The sequence below is a fragment of the Coenobita brevimanus genome, chromosome 85 (genome assembly GCF_032717465.1).
Source record: "Coenobita brevimanus isolate Jiangsu-jjx chromosome 85, ASM3271746v2, whole genome shotgun sequence".
Classification (NCBI taxonomy): domain Eukaryota; kingdom Metazoa; phylum Arthropoda; class Malacostraca; order Decapoda; family Coenobitidae; genus Coenobita; species Coenobita brevimanus.
In genome coordinates, this window is record NC_137038.1 from 18,230,389 (window position 1) to 18,256,080 (window position 25,692).

General features: G+C 40.1%; 2 protein-coding genes across 2 annotated transcripts in view; one reads left to right on the forward strand and one right to left on the reverse strand.

Moving 5' to 3' along the window:
- YME1L (ATP-dependent zinc metalloprotease YME1L) overlaps positions 1-25,692 on the reverse strand; it is a 757,090-nt gene that overhangs the window by 100,808 nt on the left and 630,590 nt on the right. The gene's annotated exons all lie outside the window — the stretch shown is intronic.
- Positions 10,053-17,289, forward strand: LOC145410382 (uncharacterized). Its single transcript, XM_080280535.1, has 2 exons — positions 10,053-11,001; positions 17,201-17,289. Exons 1-2 carry the CDS (start codon positions 10,053-10,055, stop codon positions 17,287-17,289), a joined length of 1,038 nt encoding a protein of 345 aa, XP_080136661.1.

Below are 25,692 nucleotides of genomic sequence, written 5' to 3' on the forward strand. Positions count from 1 at the left end.
GACTCAAGGAGCTACCAGACTAAATTCCTATATATTGGAAAAAGTCTGATAAAGCCAGAAGCAGTCCGGACTGCCTGACCACTTCAGCTATGCTCACCACAATAAGGTAAATAAAGGACATGTGTATCAGTGTACATTACAGTATTATTATATATATATATATTACACCACTTGATTAATGTAGTGAAGTTATAACACAGTACAATACTGCAGTGGTAGTCAAAACAGTTTAAAAACCGTTCATGCGATCCGGACAAATGTCTGATATATCGGAAAAAGTCCAGGTTAGCTGGGGAAAGTCCGGATGTTGCTTTTATTAGAATTTCACATTTTTCGGAATGGTTTGGGTCCAAATTAGTCCATTATAGTGACGTCTTACTGTATGTGCCTACAAGAGGTCGTCCATCTTCAGGTGAGAGGATGGCTGGTTCACCCAAGAAAAGAGGTCAACAGATGGGTCAAGTCAGACCACTGAAGGATGTAAGGCTTGACAAAGTAGGTCACTTCCCTGAGTTGAAAAATTCTTGTTTGTACTGCAAGCGACTTGGATGTAAGGGTCGCACAAACACCTGCATCAAAGGTAACGTCAACTTGTGCCTGAATGAGAAAAACAACTGCTTCCTGCAGTTTCATATTTAAGACAGTATGACTCTCTCTCTCTCTCTCTCTCTCTCTCAATTCCTGATGTAAAGAATGAATAGAAAAATTCACAAATTTTCTTTGCCTGCATTATAAAAGTGGATACTTTTTGTTATATTTGCACTATATGGCAGCTGTTTACATGTTCATTAAGATCATATTTTTTTATTTTATGATGGCATGTTATCATAAAAGATGTGTTTTTGTTTAATTTGTCAAGTTAATATTCATTCCAGGTAAGATGAAGAACTTAAGTGCCTTCAATGTTCCAAATAAGTAATAAATCCAGATAATGCATTCAGTGGCATATTTCCTCTCCCTGGTGACCAACATGATGAATTACTCACATAACTGTATAACTGTATAGATTGTAGTAATCTCTTAAGAAAAATGATCTACAACCTTTGACAGGTCCAAAGAAGTAAAAAAGCGAAAGCATTATTTTGGGGGTCCAAGGAAACTATATGCGGTCCATATAGGGTTAATGGTAAGATGAGAACAAGGAAAGCATAGTTTTTTTTTTTTTTTTTTTTTAACAGAACAGAGGAAGGAAAAACAAATGAATTAAAAATAATCAATACACCAGATTACTGGTGTCCTCTGTTCATAAAATATCTGAAACAGTTAGACTTGAACAGCTGTAGGTTGGAGTTTGGAGGGAAACAACTCTGGGGAAGCAAGTTCCAAAGAGATACAATGAGACTGAGAGATGGCGATGTAATATGAAAAAGAAAAGGAAATGTGTAATAATGAATGATAAACTGCAGTCCATATTGGTAACAGAAGAGGAATTCCAAGAACCAATAACAGAGATGCAACCCCAGACACCAGAAACAGTAGTAGTTGAGAGAAATGAGATAATTCAGTTGATGAAGGATACTGATGTGAAAAAAGGCAATGGGATCAGATGAAGTCGTTGGTTGGATCTTGAAAGAAAGTGCATACCAGTTAGTGAGGCCTATCCATGATGATGTAAGGTTTTCCATAGAAAGTGAGGAGCTGCTTAACTATAGACCATTCTCCCTCACTAGTATAGTCTGCAAACTATGTGAAAGTGTCATTAGAAAATGATGGATAAAATTCCTTGAAGGGCATATGGTAAAAACATCCCAGCAATTTGGATTAGAGAAGGGTCATCCTGTGTTACAAACTTGTTCAGCTTCTGTAGCAGAGTGGTAGACATTGGTCAAGAAAGGGAAGGATGGGTGGACTATCTTTACCTGGATTTACAGGAGACTTTTGTCAGAGTGCCATACAGAAGATTATTATGGAAACTGAAAACCTATGGAGGTTGTTACGGAACAGAGAAAGATAACGTACACTCTAAGTGAGAATACTAGGAGTCACTACTGTCCCGTAAAGTTCCAGGTTCAAAACAAAAGAGTTAGGTAAAATTACAAGTTAAAGTTTAATGCACAAACTAACAACAAAACATTCAGGACTCATAAGGATAATGTAATGGCAAATAAACAGGTTAAATATATGGTTAACTGCAATAGCCTCTATTAACACGAAATTAGCAAGAATAAATTTATCTAAGTCAGCCCTGATAAAATGAGATACCAGATAATACTCAGTGAATGCCAGATAAATAATTACAGATACAAACCATTATCAAAAACGACTGACATAAAGAACCCTACATGAATTACAAAAACTTCACTAGGCCTACAAATTAAACTTATGCTATACAGTACAAGAAAAAATGCAATAACAGCAATACTCAAATTACACACAGCTGCTAGATGGTTGGAGATTTCTTGATCACTCACAATAATAATATCTGTACAGGGGAGGACAGAGATGTGAACAAAATGAGGAGCAGATCTAAGTGGCAATGATGCAGAGATTGAGCTCATTATATAGGGGCCGGCAGAGCCTGACACAACTTGTAATAAGGACGCGCAAATGAAGCGATGGGGACAAACGGTCGACAATCCCGCACTGAATAACAGAAAGGACGACTTACTCTACTATAACGGTAGAAGGGGGGGACTGAGGCAGAACACGCTCGTGATCAAACATGCAGCATACTGTGCGTTAAAATTACACAAAGGATGATGAAATCATAGGCTATGTAACACCTCCCCACAAAGAAAAAAGAAATTTACAAAGGAAATTTCTTATTACTCTAAAACAATCTGTATATGGCATTACAGACCATGCAAAGGTCTTTCCTAATGTTACAAAACATGAGATCTCCCTAGCACGTTCAGTCATAGGTACTTGCCAGTATCCCTTTAACAAATCAAACTTACTTATGTACCTAGCCTTTCCGATCTTGTCTATGCAATCTTCCACACGAGGGAGAGGGTAAGTGTCTGTTTTAGTTATCTGATTAACACGTCTGTAGTCGATGCAAAGCCTATGTGACCCACCTGGCTTAGGGACTAGAGTGACAGGAGAACTCCACTCGCTCTGACAGGGCTCAATCATCTTGTGGTCCAACAGGTAGCCAAGCTCCTTCTGGATGAGAGGAACTTTCACTGGGTTCACACGGTAAGGAGGCAATTTAATTGGCTTTGCGTCTCCAACATCGACATCATGCATCAACACAGTGGTTCTTCCTGGAGTGGCACGGAACACTTGCGGGTACTCCTGCAGTAATGCCGAAAACTCCTGCCTTTCCTTGGGTGGTAGATGAGAAAGCTTAGTCTGGAGATCATTCATGATATCAGGATTCTTCCCCAAACTATCACTCAGGCTCATACTGCATGGGAGAGCTTCACTTGCAGACTCGGGTGGAACAGCTACAGTGCAGACTGGATTATTTTCGTCCCACCTGTGATATAGCTTTAGCATGTTGATGTGACATAGTTGCTTGCTCTTTCTACGATCTGGTGTGGCGATGACATAGTTGACATCACTGAGTTTCTTCTCCACGAAATAAGGGCCACTAAACTTGGCTTGAAGAGGTTGCCCATGAACTGGTAGCAGAATCAAAACCTGATCTCCTGGCTGAAAGTGGCGTAACCTGGACTTCTTATCATACCAAGTCTTCATCTTCTCCTGAGCAGCTCCTAAATTCTCTCTCGCCAGCTGTAAAGCAGTGGACAGCCGTTCTTTGAACTTCATCACATACTCCAGCAGGTTGACGTCATCTTCCTCCGACAGCCAGCATTCCTTGAGTAACTTAGGGGGTCCTCTTACTTCATGGCCAAACAGTAGTTCAAAAGGTGAGAAGCCCAGTGATTCATTTGGAGATTCTCTTGCAGCAAACACAACGAATGGAAGACCTTTATCCCAGTCTTTCTGATGTTCCAAACAGTATTTCTTGAGCATCGATTTGAGTGTTTGATGGTATCTCTCCAACGCTCCTTGGGTTTGGGGATGGTAAGCTGAAGACGTGATCTGGGAGATGCCCAACTCTTTCAGAGACTGCTTGAAAACATTTGACATGAAATTACTTCCCCGGTCTGACTGTACCTCCTTGGGCAGACCAAACTTTGTGAAGAACCCTAGCATTTCCTTAACCACGTTCTTTGCTGAGATATTTCTAAGAGGAATGGCTTCAGGATAACGAGTAGCCATATCAATCATGGTCAACACATAAGAAAATCCTGAAGAAGTCTTAGGAAGAGGGCCCACAATATCCACCAACACACGGGTGAAAGGCGCCTCAAAAGGAGGAATGGGAACTAGAGGTGCAACCTTTTCGGTCTGATTACACTTTCCCACAACTTGACAGGTGTGACAAGACTTACAATACCAGGAAACATCCCTGAAGATACCTGGCCAGTAGAAGTGTTTCAAAATGCGTGCCACAGTCTTCCTCACTCCAAGGTGTCCTGCCAAACTGGAATCATGAGCCACTCGAATGATATCCTGCCTACAAACACGAGGGATGACAACTTGATGTACAACCTCCCATTCACAGTCGGCTGATGCTGTTGGGGGTCTCCACTTCCTCATAAGTACTCCTGACTTTACATAATAACAAGTAGAAGCACCGGCTGACTCTTCTTCACTGTAAGCAGAGTTAGCTAGACCTTTCAACTCAGGGTCAGCAACCTGCAACTCAACCAACTCTTGACGAGACAAATTATCAACACTACGGGGTACTGCCTCATCTGGTGAGTGGTCCAAATTAGCAAGAAAAGTGTCAGCTAGGATAACATCATCATCATCATTATCCTCTAAATCACCAGTAACTTTAGACTTAGCCCTAGTGACAGCACATGCAGGGAACACATCAGGGACATCACAATCCTGGGACGCAGCCACTGGCTCACTAGACAACTGAGGAGCTGGACACACTTGACTTCCACCAATATCATTTCCAAGTAAGAAAGTTACACCTGACATTGGGAGTGTCTCAACCAACCCAACCATAACAGAACCATTAACAAAACCAGACTCTAAATTCACTCTGCACAGAGGGACAGAGAAGTAATTATTCCCTACACCTTGTAAGATTACAGTTTCATCAGAGGAATTAACATTAGAGCCTAGAACACTGGTCAGCATAAGGGATTGGCAAGCACCTGTATCACGATATATTTTAACTGATTTCCTGTCATTACTGTCCAGAGGACTGACAAAACCATCAGACAGGAAATTAGCACATGAACTCTTGAGAGTGTCACCCACGTTACTGCTCAAAAGAGGAGCTCCATCATGAGAATTTAAGTTACCCTCAAAGCAGGTTCAGTTAACTCAGTTAAAGAATTCTGGGAACTCTCAAGAGTGGACACTAGACCAATTGACTGAATATTTAAAGACTCCTTTTTGTTCACATCACGCTGTCTCCTGAAACATCTCTCCGTAGTATGACCAAGCTTACTACAATAAGTACATTTACTTTTCTGAAACCTAGAGGTGAAGCTGGTATTTACTTCCTGAGAAACATCATCCTTATTCTCTTTCCTGTTACCTGTACTCTGAGTAGAGGCAACGTACTTACTCTCAGCTTTCCCTTTTCTCTAGAATATCTCTTGTGAGTGAGAACATACTCATCAGCTAAAACTGCAGCATCAGACAAATTATCTATTCTTTTCTCATCAAGATATAGGCTTACATCTTTATAAATACACCTTTTGAAGTCCTCCAGCAAAATCATCTGCTTAAATTTACCAAAATCAGAATCCACATTCTTAGAATTTAACCACTGCTCTAACAGATCTTCTTTGATTTTTGCATACTCAACATGGGATTGCTTATCTTGCTTGTAAGTTGTCCTAAATTTTACTCTATAGGCTTCAGGAACAAGCTCATAGGCCTTAAGAATCAAGCTCTTAACTACATCATAATTATCAGATTGATCCTGAGGCAAAGATGCATAAGTTACTTGAGCTTTACCGGTGAGAACAGTTTGAAGAGTACTGGCCAATACTCCTTAGGCCAATTAAAACCTGTAGCTACCCTCTCAAACAACTGAAAATACTTTGTTAAATCAGATTCATTAAAAGGAGGGACAAGTTTAACATTTTTAGCCACATCAAAATCATCAGAGCTAGATGATCCAGTTCCACCTTGTTTCATGCGATACTCATGGTCTGCCTGAATTCTAGCAAGTTCAACTTGTGCCTGTATCTGTGCCTCCTGAATCCGAACCTGAGATTCCGCCTCCTTAGCCTGAGACTCAGCCTCCTTGGCACGTGCTTGAAATTCAGCCTCCTTTACACGAGACTCCGCCTCCTTAGCACAAGCCTCCTGCAGGGCTAGCTGTAACTTAGCTAATTCAATCTGCGTTTGCTCATTTGGAGGAGTTACATTAAACAAGCTCTTATTAATCATGCCAACAATTTGATCTTTAGAATGATGAGAGTGAACTGCAATTCCCAATTATTGAGCAACAAGCTTAAGTTCATTCTTTGTTCTGTTTTCTATATCACACACTGTTTGCACATTTGACAAAAAGTCCTTGGCTTCATCAAGTGTAGTAATAGTAGACATAATTAATAAGTAACAGTCACAAAATATCAAGCAATATCCTTATGATAATATCCAGAATATCCTGATATGAGGTCGCCAAATTTATGTTACGGAACAGAGAAAGATAACGTACACTCTAAGTGAGAATACTAGGAGTCACTACTGTCCCGTAAAGTTCCAGGTTCAAAACAAAAGAGTTAGGTAAAATTACAAGTTAAAGTTTAATGCACAAACTAACAACAAAACATTCAGGACTCATAAGGATAATGTAATGGCAAATAAACAGGTTAAATATATGGTTAACTGCAATAGCCTCTATTAACACGAAATTAGCAAGAATAAATTTATCTAAGTCAGCCCTGATAAAATGAGATACCAGATAATACTCAGTGAATGCCAGATAAATAATTACAGATACAAACCATTATCAAAAACGACTGACATAAAGAACCCTACATGAATTACAAAAACTTCACTAGGCCTACAAATTAAACTTATGCTATACAGTACAAGAAAAAATGCAATAACAGCAATACTCAAATTACACACAGCTGCTAGATGGTTGGAGATTTCTTGATCACTCACAATAATAATATCTGTACAGGGGAGGACAGAGATGTGAACAAAATGAGGAGCAGATCTAAGTGGCAATGATGCAGAGATTGAGCTCATTATATAGGGGCCGGCAGAGCCTGACACAACTTGTAATAAGGACGCGCAAATGAAGCGATGGGGACAAACGGTCGACAATCCCGCACTGAATAACAGAAAGGACGACTTACTCTACTATAACGGTAGAAGGGGGGGACTGAGGCAGAACACGCTCGTGATCAAACATGCAGCATACTGTGCGTTAAAATTACACAAAGGATGATGAAATCATAGGCTATGTAACAAGGTGCACATAGGAAATTGTTGATATGGATGGGAAATTATTGGAGAGAAAGACAAATGAGAAATGTAATAAAAGACAAGTTTTCCCAGTGGAAAAAGGTAACTAGTGGAGTGCCCCAGGGTTCGGTGCTGACCCAAATTATTTCCGTGATATACAGAAATGACATGCATGAAAGGTTGAGTACTTATATGAGTTTATCTGCTGTGATGCAAAAATTATGAAACATATTAAGGAGTAAACAGTTGTAAGGAATTACAAAGAGATCTAGATAAACTCAACAAGTGCTGTCAAATGTGGAAAATGGAATTCAATACTAATAAATGTCATGTATTGGAAATGAGAGTCAGTGAAAAGAGACCAAGGTATGTGTATAAGATGGGAGAAGGCAAAAGAAGAAATGGACCTCGGTAAGGGTATACAGGATAACCTATCGCCAGAGAAGCAGAGAAACGGGACTACTGGAGAAATTTACGGACTACTTACCAACACGAGAGTGGCATTTAATTATACAGATGAAGAGATGCTGAGAGAGTTAACAGTGACCATGATAAGACCGAGACTGGAATATGAAGAGGTGATATGGTCACCATACTTGAAAATGCATACCAGTAAGCTAGACAGAATACAAAGGATAGCCACAAAATTGACACAAAGTCTGAGGGCATTGTCTTATGAGGAGAGATTAGAAAAGCTGAAATTGCCAACCCTAAGAGAGCGAAAAAAGAGGTGAGATTTAATTGCAATGTTTAGAGGAATAAGAGGAATAGAATGTGTAGGCAGAGAGGACCTCTTTCTGAAAGATGATGGAAGAGCAAGAGGACATGAATTCAGGTTGGAGAAGAGTCAATCTATCTATCTATTGCCAAATGCCTTAATCCCATAAGGGGTGGCCACAAACATAATTGCCTCAATGTCACCCCGTCCCCCACCATTTCATTGCCCTGCTCCCACCCCACACCCTCCTCTCTCATATACCTCTCCACTCCATCCCTCCATCTCATCCTTGACCTCCCCCTCCCTCTCTCCCCCTCCACTTCACTCACATACACTCTCCTCGTCAGTCTCTCGCTCTCCATCCCCTCCACATGGCCAAACTACCTCAGTAACGTTTCCTATCACATCCACATCCACACCACAATGCTCCTTCACATCCTCATTTGTCAGTCTGTTTCTCCATGTGACTCCACAGGCTCCTCTCAAATAACTCATTTCCACTGCTCTCACTCCTGACTTGTGTCCCTCCAACAAGATCTAATCTTCACTTCCATTCATAAAGTTGGTATCACAATACTGTCATGTAGTAGCTTTTTCACTTCCATGCTCACTTTCCTGTTTCTTATCACTGCTTTCAAGGAACCAGCAACCTTTCTTCCTTGTTGTACCCTTTCAAGCACTTCACCCTCCAAACTTCCATCCTTGCTCATCACACTAAGAACTTAAATGCACTCACATTTTCCATTTCCTCCTCATCCAACCTCACTGTACATTCAGTGACTTCACTTTTCTCGAAGACCATAACTTTATTCTTCCCTACATTCACTTTTAGATTCCGTTTCTTAAACATTCTCCCAGACTCATCCACCAAGCCTTGCAGCTCCCCTTCGTCTTCACAGCACAGTATCATCTGCAAACAGCAGTACAGGGAGTTTCCAAACACTGCCCTCTCTCATTACCAGCAATCCAACATCCACTGCCCTACTTTGTATCTCTTTTATAACCCCATCCATGTACAGATTGAACAACCACTGAGACACGACACATCCTTGTCTCAATCCAACCTTCAAACAGAAAAATTCACTTAGTTCACTATCCACACTCACTGCAGCCTCAGCACCCTTATACTTACTCTTCACAGCCTTCAACAACTTCCCATCTACTCCATATATTTTCAATACTTTCCAAAATCCTTATCTATCCACCCTGTCATATGCTTTCTCCAAATCCACGAAGTCCGCATACAACTTCTTTCCCTTCTCTAGAAACTTTTCCACTAAAGATCTAAGAATAAATATCTGATCTACACAACCTCGTCTGTTCCTAAAACCTCCCTGTTCTTCTCCAAATAATTCCTCTGTTATTTCCCTAACTCTGTCAATAAGTTCCTACCATATACTTTTCCTATTACACTAGGAAGATAAATGTCCCTATGATTACCACACACTTGTTTTTCCTCTTTTCCCTTGTACAGGGGAATAATTATACCTGACTTCCAATCCTCCAGGACTCTACCTTTCTCCCAGGCCAATCTGCACATCTTCCACATCCATTCTATTACTGTCTCTCCCCCATGCTTCAGCATTTCACCACGCACTCAATCAATTCCTGGGGCCTTCCCCATTATAACTTTCTTCATTGCTTCCACGGTGTTGGATTTAGATGATGCATTAGCAGTTCAGTCCCCCTTTTAAAGTTCAGCTAGAATACCATTTTCTGTTATTGTACATTCACCAGATTTGTATACGTTTGAAGTTTTGAAAATAGAGCGACAAGTGAGCAGACAATGGCAGTTGTTTCTGTGACCTTCTCCCCTTTGTACTGGTTTTAGCCATTGATGTTGCTGTGATTGCGACATTTTGGTGCCCAGACCCAGGAAATTAAGATATTGTGGACCCCCCGTGAGTGTTTATGTGGCTAATCATATAGAATGGAGAAGCTAGAGAAGAAGAGAACTGCTGCCAAAGGTTGGGTCACCCGTCAGTTGAAGACACTTGAGGATATATTAGTGAAGCCCAACATCAGCATTGTGGAGCTGAAGAATGCTATTGAGACTTTTGATCGCCGACTAGCTGCCTTAGATGAGGTTCAGTCAGAGATTGAAGTGGAATTAGAACATGAAGCTCTCGATGAGGATTTGGATAAGGCAGATCAGTTCAGGAATGCTGCACTGGTGTACTGGGTGAAGGCCAATGAAAAACTTCAAGACCTTTTGAGGGGCAGCGATGATGACGAAGCTCGTAGTCAGAATAGCTGTGGATCTTCAGCTGCACAAGCAAGATTGCCTAAGTTAGAACTTCCTAAATTTAAAGGTGAGGTGACAGAATGGCAATCATTTTGGGACCAGTTCAGTTCACATATTGATGCTACTGACATTCCCGTTATTAGCAAGTTTAGTTATTTGTTATCTTTGCTGGAAGGAGAGGCTAAAGTATGCATCCAAGGCTTGTCTCTCACTAGTGCTAACTATAAAACTGCTTGTGATTTACTAAAGGAAAGATTTGGAAGACCTGAGAGAATAATATTCCATCATGTTCAAGCCCTTTTAAACGGTAATGTTCCTGTGAAATCCAAAGGCCTCCAGTATGTGTCTAGGCTTTGGAATATGCGTGATGGAATGCTGACATACATTAGAAGTTTGGAGGCATTAGGTGTGTCTGGTAAGCAGTGTGAAACTTTCTTGACGCCAGTAATTCTCTCCCGTCTACCAAATGAGATAAGACTGGAGTGGGCTCGGAAAGGTGCTGGCAGAGAATGTGATTTGGAGTGGCTGCTGACCTTCTTACAAGAGGAGATTAAAAGTACTGAGCAGTCAGAGACCTTCAAGAATGTCACTTCAGGGAAGCACGACAGTTCTAGTGCTCTAGAAGAGAGAAAAGGTGGGCACTGGAATAAGAGAGAAAGAGTTTCTTCTGCATCTGCTCTTCACACATCTTCGGAAGTTGAGAAACATATGTCACCTATCTGTAATTTTTGTAGCAAAAGACATGAGTCTGAAAATTGTTTTGAGATCTTGAGATTAAGTGGTAAAGAGCGGGCTAGTAAGATTAAGTCTGCTGGAGTATGTTTTAAATGCTTGAGTAAAGGTCATATTGCCAAGGGATGCCTTGCTAAATGTTCTAAATGCAATGGTAAGCATAATTTCTTAATGTGTGGTATTAGATTGGATTCTAAGACTAATCTCAATGATCAAGTTAAGGTGAATGATGCAGTTGAACCAAGTTCTGGGGTGGTAAGTAAGGATGAGAAGAATAGCTTGTCAGTTTACCAGGCTGGAGTTACTCTTTGTAATACTACCTCCTCTGATGAAACACGTACTATTTTACAGACAGCAAGGGTTAAGGTAGTTGGAGCCAATGGTGTAACCCATGAAGCCAAACTCATGTTTGGCAGGTTCTGACAGAACCTATGTAAGTAGTGATTTTGTTAAGAAATGTAAAGCCAAATGGGATTCCAGTCAGCCGATGTCATATTCAGACTTTGGGGGTACTAACTCCTATAAGAATAGACAGTGTAATACTTATGATTTGCAAGTAACTGACCGTACTAGTACTCAGGCATATTCTGTAAAAGCTGTTGAAATTTTTAAGATTTGTCAACCCCTGATTAGACCTACTGTACCAAGTAAGATATTGGATGCATTTTCTCATGTACAACTTGCTGATGATTATGCAAATAACTCCCATGTGGATATAGATATCTTAGTAGGTCTTGATATGTATTGGAATCTCATTATGCCTTCTGACTACATTCAGGTTGATGGGATAGTAGCCCAGAAGTCAGTTTTTGGATATGTTTTGTCTGGTTCTTGGCATACTTCCTCACATTCTAACTATACTTCTTCTCAACTGTTATGCATCTCCAAGGTATCAGATTATCATTTAGATAAGTTTTGGGACCTAGAGTCTGTTGATATTAACCCTAAGGAATCTGACAATTAGCATAATTCAGACTCTGTTTTACAACAATTATCTGAGACTGTACAGTTTTTTGGGGGTAGATATGAAGTAGCCCTACCATGGAAGAGTGAAGCAACTAAGATTGTTTTAATGAACAATGAGCATCATGCCATGAAGAGACTAGATAGATTACATGTTAAATTGGATAAAGATGTTATACAAGAATATTACAAGGTTTTTGAAGGGTATGAGGAAGAAGGTATTATTGAGGAGGTTCCATCTCATGACATTATTAGTAAGTATCCAACATATTACATGCCACACCGCCCTGTTGTTAGAGAAAGTAGCACTAGTACCAAGGTCAGGCCTGTTTTTGATGCATCTGCTAAGGGGCATAATGGTATCTCCTTGAATGATTGTCTTCTACCAGGTCCATCACTTAATCTTGATTTGGTAGAGATACTGATTCATTTTAGGAGGTGGCCCATAGCTATGACTGGTGATATCACCAAGGCCTTCATGCAAATTGCTGTGAAACGAGAAGATCGAGATGTGCATCGTTTCTTGCTGAAGTGTAAAAATGGGACTGATGTAAAACATATGATATTTCTGCGTGTACCCTTTGGCAAAACTGCCAGCTCATTTCTTTTAAATGCTACCATTAGATATCATCTGGGAAAGTATCCACTGACTGATGTAATACAGGAATTAAAGGAAAATATGTATGTTGATAACTGGTTGAGTGGGGCTGACAGTGTTGGGGAAACATCCTCTAAGTTTTGTGAAGCATGTACAGTTTTGTCTCATGCAGGCATGACTCTTACAAAATGAGTGTCTAACAGCAGAACGATAACCTCTAAACTCAATGACAAGGTTGATCATATTTGTGATGGAGCTATTAGTGTATTGGGGTTACAGTGGTGTAACTCTTCTGATGCATTTTCCTTTGTGGGACTAGAATTAAATTCTCAGTTTGAGTTTTCATACACCAAGAGGACTGTGCTTAGTCTGATTGCCAAGATTTTTTATCCTTTAGGTCTTATAAGTCCCTATGTCATGTATGGGAAAATACTTTTTCAGGCTATATGGAGATTAGGCCTATCATGGGATGATATGCTCCCTCATGAATTATATGGTAAACTTCAAAGGTGGGTTGAGAGCACGAAATTCTTAAGGTCACTGAGCATTGGTAGTTACTTTCAGAACATTCCATGGAAGAGCCTATACAAGATTGAATTACATGCTTTTGGTGATGCCTCTGAAAGGGGATATGAGGCTTGTGTATTTATCCGAACCCCTGCAGAAGATGGCTCTTACAAGGTATCTTTAGTATCATCTAGAGCTAGAGTAGCACCAATTAAGACTGTAACTCTGCCAAGGTTGGAATTAATGGGAGCTCTATTATGTGCCAGATTGATCACATTTGTGAGAAATGCTCTGCACCTCAGACAAGATACCCCTCTCTATTGTTGGACTGACTCTAAGATAGCTCTTTCTTGGATACAAGGCGATTCTTGTAAATGGAAAATGTTTGTTGCTAACAGGGTCACTGAAATTCAAGGTACAACTCCACCTGGCTGCTGGCATCACCATTCTGGAAAGGATAACCCTGCTGATCTTATTTCTAGAGGAGTATTAGGTGATCAGCTCATGACAAACAGTTTATGGTTACATGGTCCCTCTTGGTTATCAGAACCATTATCCAGCAGCCAGGTGAGGAGTACATTATTCTCTACTGTGGAAGAATCTAAACACTCAGGTGACACCCCAGTAGTTTGTGCTTCTATCAATCTTTCACCACCTGTGTTTGAGTCTGATAGATGGAGTCACTTTACTAAGGCTCATCATATTGTGGCTTGGGTTTTAAGATTCATCAATAACTGTAAAGTAAAGGTCAACAGGAGTTCAGGCCCACTCACAGGTGATGAGTTAAGTAATGCCAAAACCAAGATGATCTATTGTGCCCAAAAAGAAGTGTGTTTGTTAGAGATAGCTGCTTCACAAAGTGACAAGCCTTTACCTAAAGGGTCATGCTTGAGAAATTTAGACTCTTTTTAGGATAATCAAGGTTTACTAAGAATCAAAGGTCGACTTGAAAATGCTGATTTGAGTTATGAAAGTAAACACCCCATAATAGTACCCAAATGCCACCTTGCAAAGCTGCTTGTTAGATTTCAACATATGTTTCTTAAGCATGGAGGAGTGTCTTCTATTATGTCTACATTAAGAGGAAGTTTTTGGATCATAAGACTTAGAAGGTTAGCAAAGTCTGTCATTAAAGAATGTGTTAGGTGCCAAAGACACGAATCAAGAAGTTGCAATCAACCTTCACCTCCTCTTCCAGAGTTGAGAGTTAAATCTGCACCACCCTTTACCGTAACAGGCCTTGACTTTGCTGGTCCTCTGTTCTGTGCTGATTTTCCATCTAAAAGGTTTTATGTTTTGCTCTTCACCTGTGCTGTAGTCAGAGCCATACACCTAGAGCTCACTGATTCAATGTCCCTCTCTGACTGTGTGCTTGCTATCCGCAGATTCATTGCCCGCAGAGGACTTCCATCTGTATTATATTCAGATAATGCTAAGACATTTGTAGCCTCTATTAAGGAACTGCAAAGAATGTATGGTCATTTGGCTCCTCACTGGAAATTTATAGTTCCTAGTTCTCCTTGGTGGGGAGGCTGGTGGGAGCGTTTGGTTAGATCAGTAAAATTTGCGATGAGGAAAACTTTGGGTGTTAAATATGTAGTGTATTTAGAAGTGAATTAGAGACTATTCTGCATGAGGTGGAAGCCTGTGTCAACTCCAGACCCTTAACCTACGTTGACGATAAACTAGATGTTTGTAATCCTCTAACCCCATCACATTTTCTTATTGGAAGGAGCACTGGCTTTCAATCTCATGTAGACAATATTCCTTCCCAAATATCAGCTAAGGATCTGATTGAAAGGGAAGTCTTAAGGAATCAGATCCTTGATAAATTTTGGAGAGTGTGGAGTGATGACTATATCAGAAATTTGCCTCCGGTTGTTAAGGGGTTTAAAGCAAAGTGCCATCTCAAGAAGGGTGATATAGTTTTGATAAAGGAGGATAATATTCCAAGGTTGCATTGGCCACTAGGGGTAATAGTTAATGTATTTCCCGACAAAGGTGGAACTATTAGAAGTGTAAAAGTCAAGACTTCTAGTGGGGAAATCTACAGATCTGTGCAGAAATTACACAGTCTTGAAATCTCTAGCTCTGATTTTGCCACCAATGGTTTAAAGGAAACTGTCCAGAATTGCTCACCAGTTTCAGCAGTTCCTAAGGACTCTAGCTAGGGACATACCCATTCTGGTCGGCAAATTAAAGCTCCTCTTAGATTGGATTTGTAGATTGTTCAACTTAAATAATGGGTGAAAGTTGGGGATTGTTTATATTCATGATGTGTACAGGCATATGTATATATTGCTGGGAACAGTTTATTTTCCTTTGGACACACTGTTTGTTGTATGTATAAGCCTAAATGTTGTGTTACCCTTTGATAGGAGTTATGAACTCCTATGGGGGGGGGGGGGAATGTTGGATTTAGATGATGCATTAGCAGTTCAGTCCCCCTTTTAAAGTTCAGCTAGAATACCGTTTTCTGTTATTGTACATTCGCCAGATTTGTATACGTTTGATGTTTTGAAAATAGAGTGACGAGTGAGCAGACAATGGCAGTTGTGTCTGTGACCTGCTCCCCTTTGTATTGGTTTTAGCCATTGATGTTGCTGTGATTGCGACACATGGCTTCCATCCTACTGATTTCTTCCTCTCCTCTCACATCCCTCCTTCTCCCAGCCATTCCCCAGCCACTTATACTTGCAATACTTTCATTCTCTATGTCCAACAATTCTTTAAAGTGTTCTCTCCATCTGCTCACTTTTTCTCCCATCTCCACTAGTAATCTACCATTTTTATCTTTCACTCCCTAACTAACTTCTTTGGCACCCTGTCTAACTCTCTTCACCTCTTTCCAGAACAGTTTCTTACATTCCCTCCATTTTACACTCAAAATCCTTCCTCATTCCTCATCCACTCTCTTCTTACTCTCTCTTCCTCATCTCGTTACCTCTCTCTTCCTCTCTACATATAACTCTCTCTTCCATCTCTCAACTTCTTCCACACCCCTGTTTCTCATCCACTCACTATATGCTTTCTTCTTTTGTGCCACAGCCTCTCTCACCTCTTCATTCCACATATAACTCTCTCTTCCGTCTCTCAACTTCTTCTACGTCCCTGTTTCTTATCCACTCACTATATGTTTTCTTCTTTTGTACTACCGCCTATCTCACCTCTTCATTCCACCATGCTGTTCCCTGCACTCTATTTCTTCTTCCCTTCATCCCACACACCACCTCCATGATGCACAGATTTCTTCCGTGAATATCTACCACACACCTTCCACGTCCCCCATCTGCTTCAATCCGTATTTACCCAATCGCTCCTCCACTTCCCTCTTATATTCTGTCTTTTTCCATCCTCTTGTAACCTTTCCACCTTCCTTGTATGAACTACTTCCTTTTGTCCTTCTCTTCTTTTATTTTTCCATTTCATTTGGACTTTGATTTGACCACCACCAAGTGGTGGTCGGACAGTCCACTCCCCCAACCTCTACATACTCTTGCATCCATTACACACCTTCTCATTCTGTCATCTACACACAAATATTCAATCGCTGTCTTCCGTTCATTCTGTTCACCATCCACTCTTCTCATCATTCGCCACATATACCTACGGATCATTTTGTCTAAAGAGGGTATTGGCTATCACCAACCCTCTCCCGGCACAAATGTCCACTAAAGTACTGCCACTCTCATCCATCTCTGCAGGCACACCCCACTCACCAACTACTCCATCCACCTTCACATTCCCTACTTTTCCATTCACATCTCCAATCAAAAACACTCTCTCATTCCCTTCACACTTTTCCATGCACGCTTCTACATCTGTCCAGAACTCTTCTCTCACTTTGCTTGCACGATCTTGCATTGGCGCATACACGCACACAATCGCCCACATTCGTAGTCCAACTTTCAATCTTACCCACACAATCCCTGAGCCAACTAATCTATACTCTCTTACATTCTCCATCTATCTGTTACTAACAACAATACACACTCCTTCCTCTGCCCTCTCATTCTCACCTACTCCCACACAGAGACGGAGCCGACAGAGATGGAGCTCTTCCTGGATCGTGCAGAAATAATTGCTAAATCAACGGCAAAAAAGGAAACCAGCCTATTGTGACTGTGAAAATGAGTGCGTGAGTGGTGGTCCCGTCAGTAAATAGTAAAAAAAACAGCAGGTTTCGGTCAGAGTTCAAGATTCAGTGTCTCTAACCAGCATGGTCGCAAAATTGTGTGAGAAAATCCTGAAAGACAGATGGATAAAATATCAAAAAGAGATGAATATTTTGGCTGAATGTCAGTTTGGAGTCAAAAGTGGAAGGTCATGTGTTTCCAACTTGTTGAAATTGAAAGATTCCATATGGCTGCACAATGGCTGAAAGAGACGGAGCTTTGTTTACAAATGACAAAAAGGAATTCGAGGGCTTCTCCAAAGACGATGTGGGAAATGCAAGTACAGTACTATGTTGAACCAAACAAGAGTAGCTGGAGTAGAGGAAACAGCGGAGAGGAATGTCCAGGAAATAAAAATAGTATGGGTAGTATTTAGAGAATTACAGGAATGAACCCAAGAGTCGGAGAGAGAGATCATAGCTTTACAAAGTAAACTGGAAAAAGTTTGCACACGCATTGTACAGCAAGAAAGAGAAGTCACAGAATTGAAAGTAAGTAATGAAACAGCATCAAATGAAATAAAACCGCTCAAGAGGGAGAATAAGAGGTTGGAAGAAGAAAGAGACAGGATGAAAAGCAAACCAGATGACTAGGAATCCAAATAAAATATACAGGATGAGCACATTAAAGAAATCAAGGAGCAACATGAGGGGTGGAAGAAAATTCAGGAAGAGGGAAATGTAAATTTTAAAGAGATTATAGAACAACAAAGCAAGGAAAAGGTGGAGAGGGAAGTGGTTAGGGTGCTGAGAAGTAGAGAATCTTTAGTTAGGGATTTAGCAGATATGAAAAAATGAGCAATAATTTCAGGAGTTAAAGAAAAACGTATGACAACAAGATCAGAAAGAGAAAGAGAAGAACTGAGGAATGGTCCTCAGGAGGCAGCAAAGATTCGTGGGGCACTACATTATTAAATATAACAATGAACAATGTGATGATTCAATGGGTCAAAGAAGAGACACGGTTCCGAGGTGAGGACACACCAGCAAGACTATACTTACTGTTTACCAAAGAACCCGATGTAATAGAATCCTTGGAGTATCTGTGTCCTATTTGAAAAAGTGGTCATGTGGTCACTGAGTTCCAGATGATAACTGGGAACTTGGAGCCAAGAGAGGAACTTTATAGGCAGGGAAGATACAACTATGGGAAAGCAAACTTTACAGGATTGAGAAAATTTTTTGAAAATGCATATCGGAGGAAATTCAGAGAAACAAAAGAGATACAGAGGAAGTGGGATATTTTTCTAGGCTTCTATAATTCGGGAGTGGAAAAATTTGTGCCAAGAGTAAGGGAGAAAGAAAACAGAAAAAAGGAGTGGTTTAATAGAAGGTGTATGACAGTAAAAAAAAGAGAGACAAGGCATGGAACAACTGGAGAAAGAGAGGTAACAAGAGAACAAAGGAAGAATATAAAAGAACTAGAAATGAACACACAAAAATACGTACAGAGGAAGAAAGGAATTTTGAAAAAGGTATAATAGACAAATGTAAGGATGAACCCAAACTGTTTTATAGATTTGTCAATGGCAAACTGAGACAAAAGGAAGGAATCACCAAACTGAAAGTAGAAGGAGAGGTCTATAAAGATGCGGAAATGCATGCAGAAATAATGAACAAATGTTTCCAGTCAGTTTTCACTAATGAAAGTGAGTTTGTGGAAGGGGAGGGAGTGACTAGAAATGTAGTGATAAAAGATATAAAAGTGGAAGTACAGGAAGTGTATAAATTACTGGAAACTCAAGATGTAAGGAAAGCCCCTGGACCAGATGGAATCTCTAATTGGGTACTAAAGGAATGCAGAAAACAACTGGTGGCTAAGATTCACAGTTTAAGTGTGTGTTCTCTGGAAGAGGGGAAAGTGCCTCAAGAATGGAAGAGAGCAAAGGTGGTACCAATTTATAAGGGAGGAAACAGGGAAGAACCCCTGAATTACAGACCAGTGTCCCTAACCAGCATGGTCGCAAAATTGTGCAAGAGAATTCTGAAAGCTAGATGGATAAAATATTTGGAAGAGATGAATATTTTGGCTGATTGTCAGTTTGGATTTAGAAGTGGAAGGTCATGTGTTTCCAACTTGTTGAGTTTTTACTCAAGAGCAATTGATGTGCTACAGGAGAGAGATGGTTGGGTGGATTGTGTGTACAGTCGACCCTCTGTCTTCGCGGGGGTTCGGGGCCTGAGATCCCCGTGAAGATCGAAAATCCGTGTAAAATTGGTGCCCCCCCTAAAAACACCCCTAGCCCCCATTTCCTTCTTTAATGAAAGAAAACCCTCTGTGTACATGTCAATAAACACTTTATTTATAATTAAAGTATGAAAAAACTAGTTTAATTGTGTAGGTGGATGGCCGCTCACATAGCTCGTCACAGCTACACTCTCACCCTCCACCACCGTTACCATGGTAACCACCGCAGTCGTCACACCACTGCAGAAAACAAACAAAACATGTTTCGTAAATACTTCCTCCACCACTTCCTGTGTACTGTGTTGTTCTTGTACTGTACTTTATACAATAATATACAATACTGTGCTTAATTGCCTGGCGACAGCAGCATAGGATTTTCCCTCCCGTAACTTGTCCAGCAATTCTACCTTATCCAGCAGGGTCACTACCTTCTTCTGGCATTTTGGGGTGCCTTCAGGAGATGTCTTGGCTGCTCTCTTAGGGCCCATGGTAGATAAAATGATGGTGTCACAGAGAGATCAGCGAGTAAGAGCACACACAAGCGTGGTCACAGTGAGAACGAGAGAGTCTGCCGCGAGGTGGCGCTGCAGACGGTATGCAGCGTGTGGTGCGCGATTTGAATGTGTTTCCATTTTCTCTGGATTTCAAAAAAGATGATTTGGTTTCCCTGGTGACAAACCGCTAACAATCAAAACCGCAAACAGAGGAACTGCGAGGACAGAGGGTCGACACTATTTAAATTTGGAGAAGGCCTTCGACAAGGTACCTCATAAGAGACTAATATGGAAACTAGAGCATATGGGAGGACTGAAGGGGAACCTCCTGGAATGGATGAGAGACTTTTTGAGAGACAGACAAATGAGGAGAGTAATAAAGGATAGGATGTCTGGATGGAGGGAAGTAACAAGTGGAGTCCCACAGGGCTTGGTGCTGGCACCAGTAATGTTCCTGATATACTTAAATGATATGGTAGATGGAGTGAACAGTTATGCAAGTCTGTTTGCTGATGATGGAAAGATCTTGAGGAGGGTAGAGGTTGGGGAGGATTGTAAAATACTGCAGGAGGATCTGGATAGTACACATGATTGGAGCCGGATGTGGGAAATTAAATTTAATGCAAAGAAATGTAAAATATTGGAAATGGGTAAAAGTACCAAGAGGCCATCATTGAACTATTTGATGGGTAATAAATCAATTACAAAAGCGAGAGAAGAGTGCTGGTTCAGGACATTTTGTCACCTGAAAAACACATTAACAAGGCAGTTAGAGAGACGTATAAATTCTTGACTAATATACAGTATGAGCAGCTTTTTTTTTTTTTTTTTTTTTTTTTTTTTTTAACAGAATGGAGGAAGGAAAAACAAATGGGGAAAAAAAAAATAATCCATACACCAGATTACTGGTGTCCTCTGTTCATAAAATATCTGTAACAGTTAGACTTGAACAGTTGTGGGTTGAAATTTGGAAGAAAACAACTCTGGGGAAGTGAGTTCCAGAGAGATGCAGTTTGGGGAATGAAAGAATTCTGATAGGCAGAAGTTCTGCAATATGGTTGAGTGACATTCCAGTCATGAACGCTACCAGATGCCCGTGTAGCACGAGGGAAGGCATGGAGAGGTGGCACCATGGACGCAACTTCGTCTGAGCATTTGTCAAAAAAATATCTGTAAAATAATGCAAGGGAGGCAACATTTCTTCTTACTTGCAGAGGAGGTAGTTTATATGTAATGGCAGGGTTGTTAATGATTCTAACAGCTTTATTCTGAATTTTGTCTAGTTGTCTTAATGCAACCTCTCCACAACCATTCCACAAGGGTGAGCAATATTCAAGCTGAGAGCGCACATGACTCTTATAAATTATAGCTAACTGCTCATCGGCGAAGAACTTACGGACTCTGTACAATAATCCAAGTTTCTTTGAGGCGGTTTTAGCAAGTGATCTGACATAAGAGGTCCAGCTGAGGGCACTATTAAGTGAGACACCAAGAATTTCAAGACTTTTGGAGATGGGAATATTAGTAGCACTGAAGGTAATGTACGAATCTGGCAATATCTGTCTATTAGTAAACTGTATATATTTAGTTTTACTAGCATTAAAAGAGACAAGGTTGTTTTGTCCCCATTCACTGATTATAGCTAGATCTTGATTTATGGAGATAGCTGTACTGAGTTGAGAGGTAGAGATATTAGACTTTGTAAATGGATGTCTGAGTGTGAATGAACTATGTAGTGTTGAGTCATCTGCATATGAGTGAACGGGATTGTGAGTGACAGATAAGAGATCATTAATATGAACCAGAAATAGGGTTGGCGCCAGAACTGATCCCTGCAGCACACCGGCGTTAACTGAGTGGAAATTCGAATATACATCATCTACTTTTACTCTTATTTTCCTGTCACTAAGATAAGAAGAAATCAAAGGAACAAAAGACGTTAGTCCATAGCAAGGGAGTTTGGACAGCTTTTCATTGTATGGATGAGGTGATGATGAAAAAATTGATAGTGGCCATGATTCACCCCAGGTTAGAATATGCAGTAGTAGTGTGGTCCCCACACAAAAAGAAAGATATAAATAAGATTGAGAGAATACAAAGAACAGCAACCAAGATGGTCCCCAGTCTGGCAGATCTGTCATATAGAGTGAGGGTGGAAAAGCTGGATTTGCCTTCCCTAGAAGAAAGGAGAAAGAGAGGAGACATGATTGCAGTGTTCAGGACCATGGTGGGAGTAGATAAAACTGAAAAAGAAGATCTGTTTTTATCGGAAAAGAGAGTAACAAGAGGACACGGAATGAAACTGAAGAAACGAAGCTGCTTGAAGGATATCAAGAAATATAGTTTTCCTTACAGATGTATAGTCCTGTGGAATATCTTGGACAAAGAGATCGTTCAGTCTAAAAACTTAAATGAGTTTAAAGCTAAATTTGACATTGAAAAACAGAGACGGAACCTCACGAGCATAGCTCATTTCCTGTATATCACGATTAGGTAAATACAATTAGGTAAATACGTATACCTCATCCATACTCCCATTCTCTCACACTCTCACCTCACTATTTAGTTTCAGTTAATCCACATACATCCACTTTTGCACCCTGAAGCACCTGGACAATCTCTCTTTTTTTCACCTCCTCATTTGCACCCCTTACATTCCAAGTAGCTATCTGTACCATGTCCTTTGTTTGGTCCTTAGTTGTCACATTTTGGTCAGTCCTGGTCCGAGGCTTCTTCGCATTTTTAGTAAGTTGTTTTCCGGGGAGAGGCACTAACCCTTCGCCAACCCACTTGTTGTTACGCAGGGAACACGTGTTGATTGGTTATAAGGTTACCACCCAGTGCTGTAAATGCTTTCCTGGTTTACAGGAAATCATTTGGCTTGCCACTCAATGTAGAGCTACCTTTTAGAGTACCACTACACTAAGTGAGTGGATGATGGGCACCCCCACCTACCACTATTGATATAATGAAATTTAGTTTTCCAAACAAAACTATAATAATTTGAAGTGGGAGGCAGTGTGATGAGAGAGGATCCACATGTTTAAATCAAGATTGGATAATAAACAATTATAGAAAGAGACAGGACAACATGAGCACAGCTCATATCCTGTATCATACAATTAGGAAAATACAATTAGCCAATCACACAAATAGGTAAATACAAATAGGTAAATACACACACACACACACACACTAGCAAACCGCCACAGCGAACGGACGTCTCTTCACTGCTCCCAGGCCCAGACAACGCTGCAAACCTTAAGCAGTTTTCAGGAATTATGTTTGTCCTGTCTCCTATGGTCTTGTATTAAGTTTAAAATACTGTGTTAATGCACACTACCAAAAATGTAAATATTTATTGGCAAGAGTATACATGAATGCTTGTACTTTTTTCGGCAACAGCTGTTTTTGGTACTGTAAGTTGTAACCAACCTCAATCATGGCCGAAAATGTAAACAATGAGGGACTCGAATTTCCAGGATTTGATAGAAATACTAATGTCATGGATCTGGTTAAAACATTGATTATGAGGATTTGTGAACTTGAAAAGAAAGTGGAGAATCTAGTGTTAAAGGACATGTCTGAAAAAAATGGGGATTACTATACAGAGTCTGATCCAGTCCAGTGAGACGGCGAATGAGGAGATCAGAAATTTGAAGCGTGAAAATATCGAATTGAGGAGAAAACTAGAAGAGAGTACTAATAAAACGGAGAAGGTGAGTAGTGTGTTAGAAGAGCATAAGGCAAAGTGGGCACACGTAGAAGAACAACAGAAAGAAGTGGTCAGCTTAAGAGAAATCATTCAGGAAGAAAGGGAAATGAACAAGAAAGAAATGGAAGAAAATGTAGTGAAAATACTGAAGAAAAAAGAGGAAATAGTGAAAGAAACTGTAGAAAGGAACAGATGTTTGGTAATACAGTACTTGAAAACAGAGAGGAAGAAGAAAAGGTTAGATCTGTGAGACTCGAGAGAGACACGAACCTGGTGAGAGGAATATTAGGCATGACTGATCCCGAAGGAGACAAGTGGGTAAAAGAAACTGAGGAGGTAAGGAGGATAGGGCCTTATAAGAAAGGGGAAACAAGACCAATGAGAGTCAAGTTGTCATCAGAAAGTGTAGTAAATGATATACTTAAAGTGACCTGGAAACTACGTAAAGAGGCAGCGATGGAAAATATTATAATAAGAAAAGATCTGAATGAAGAAGAAAGAGAAGTTTTAAAATCATTGAAGGAACAAGTAAAGGAAAAAAATGATAAGAGGACCGAGGAAGAATGTAATACTTTTTTTTGGAGAGTATTGGATATGAAAGTAAGGAAATGGTATGTGAGGAAATAGAAGTGAAGGAAACTAAGGGGGATGGCCATGAAAGATCAGAAATTGAGGAAGTGGTACCGACGGAGAGGAGAGAAGAGGGTATAAAAAACATCAAAAATAATTTGAAGGTGGTATATACTAATGTCGATGGTTTAATATCGGCAAGGCATGAAATTAAAGATTTCTTGAGAGAACATGAACCTGATGTCATGTGCTTTGTAGAGACCAAATTAAGAGAAGATATTGATGTTCATTTGGGAGATGGTAAATACAAACTGTGAAGAAGAGACAGAAAAGAAAAAAAGGGAGGAGGAGTGATGATAGCAGTGAAGAACAACATAAATGTAGATACTGTGGAAATGGGAGAAGGCAGGGCTGAAGTGATATATAGGAAATTAGAAACTGGAGAGAATGTTAAGAGAGATATGGCGGTAGTGTATGTTCCCACTAAGATGAGAGCATGGAATGATGACAAATACCAGGAGATGTTGTCAGATATGGCTAGCTATTTACAAAAAATAATTGAGAAAAGCAATAATATAATTTTGGTGGGTGACTTTAACTGTAAACAGGTGAACTGGGAGGAATGGGACTCAGGAGGCAGCGAGGATTCATGGGGCACTATATTAATAAATATAATAATGAATAATGTGATGAGGCAATAGGTCAAAGAAGAGACACGGTTCCGAGGTGAGGACACACCAGTGAGGTTAGATTTACTGTTTATCAAAGAATCCGATGTAATAGAATCATTGAAATATTTCTGTCCTATAGGAAAAAGTGATCATGTGGTCACTGAGTTCCAGATGATAATAGGAAACGTCGAGCCAAGAGACAAGCTTCATAGACAGGGAAGATACAACTTTGGGAAAGCAAATTTTACAGGATTGAGAAAATTTTTTGAAAATGCGGATTGGAGAAAATTCATAGAAACAAGAGAGATACAGAGGAAGTGGGATATCTTTCTAGACCTCTATAATTTGGAAATGTAAAAATTTGTACCAAGAGTAAGAGGGAAAGAAAACAGGAAAAAAAGAGTGGTTTAATATAAGGTGTATGATAGCAAAAAAATAAAGAGAGAGAGATATGGCATGGAACAACTGGAGAAAGAGAGGTAACAACAGAATGAAAAGAAGAATATAAAAGAACTAGAAATGAATACACAAGAATACATAGAGAAGAAGAAAGGAATTTTGAAAAAGGTATAATAGACAAATGCAAGGATGAACCCAAACTGTTTTATACATTTGTTAATGGCAAACTGAAACAAAAGGAAGGAATCACCAAACTGAAAGTAAAAGGAGAGGTCTATAAAGATGCAGCAATGCAAGCCGAAATAATAAACAAA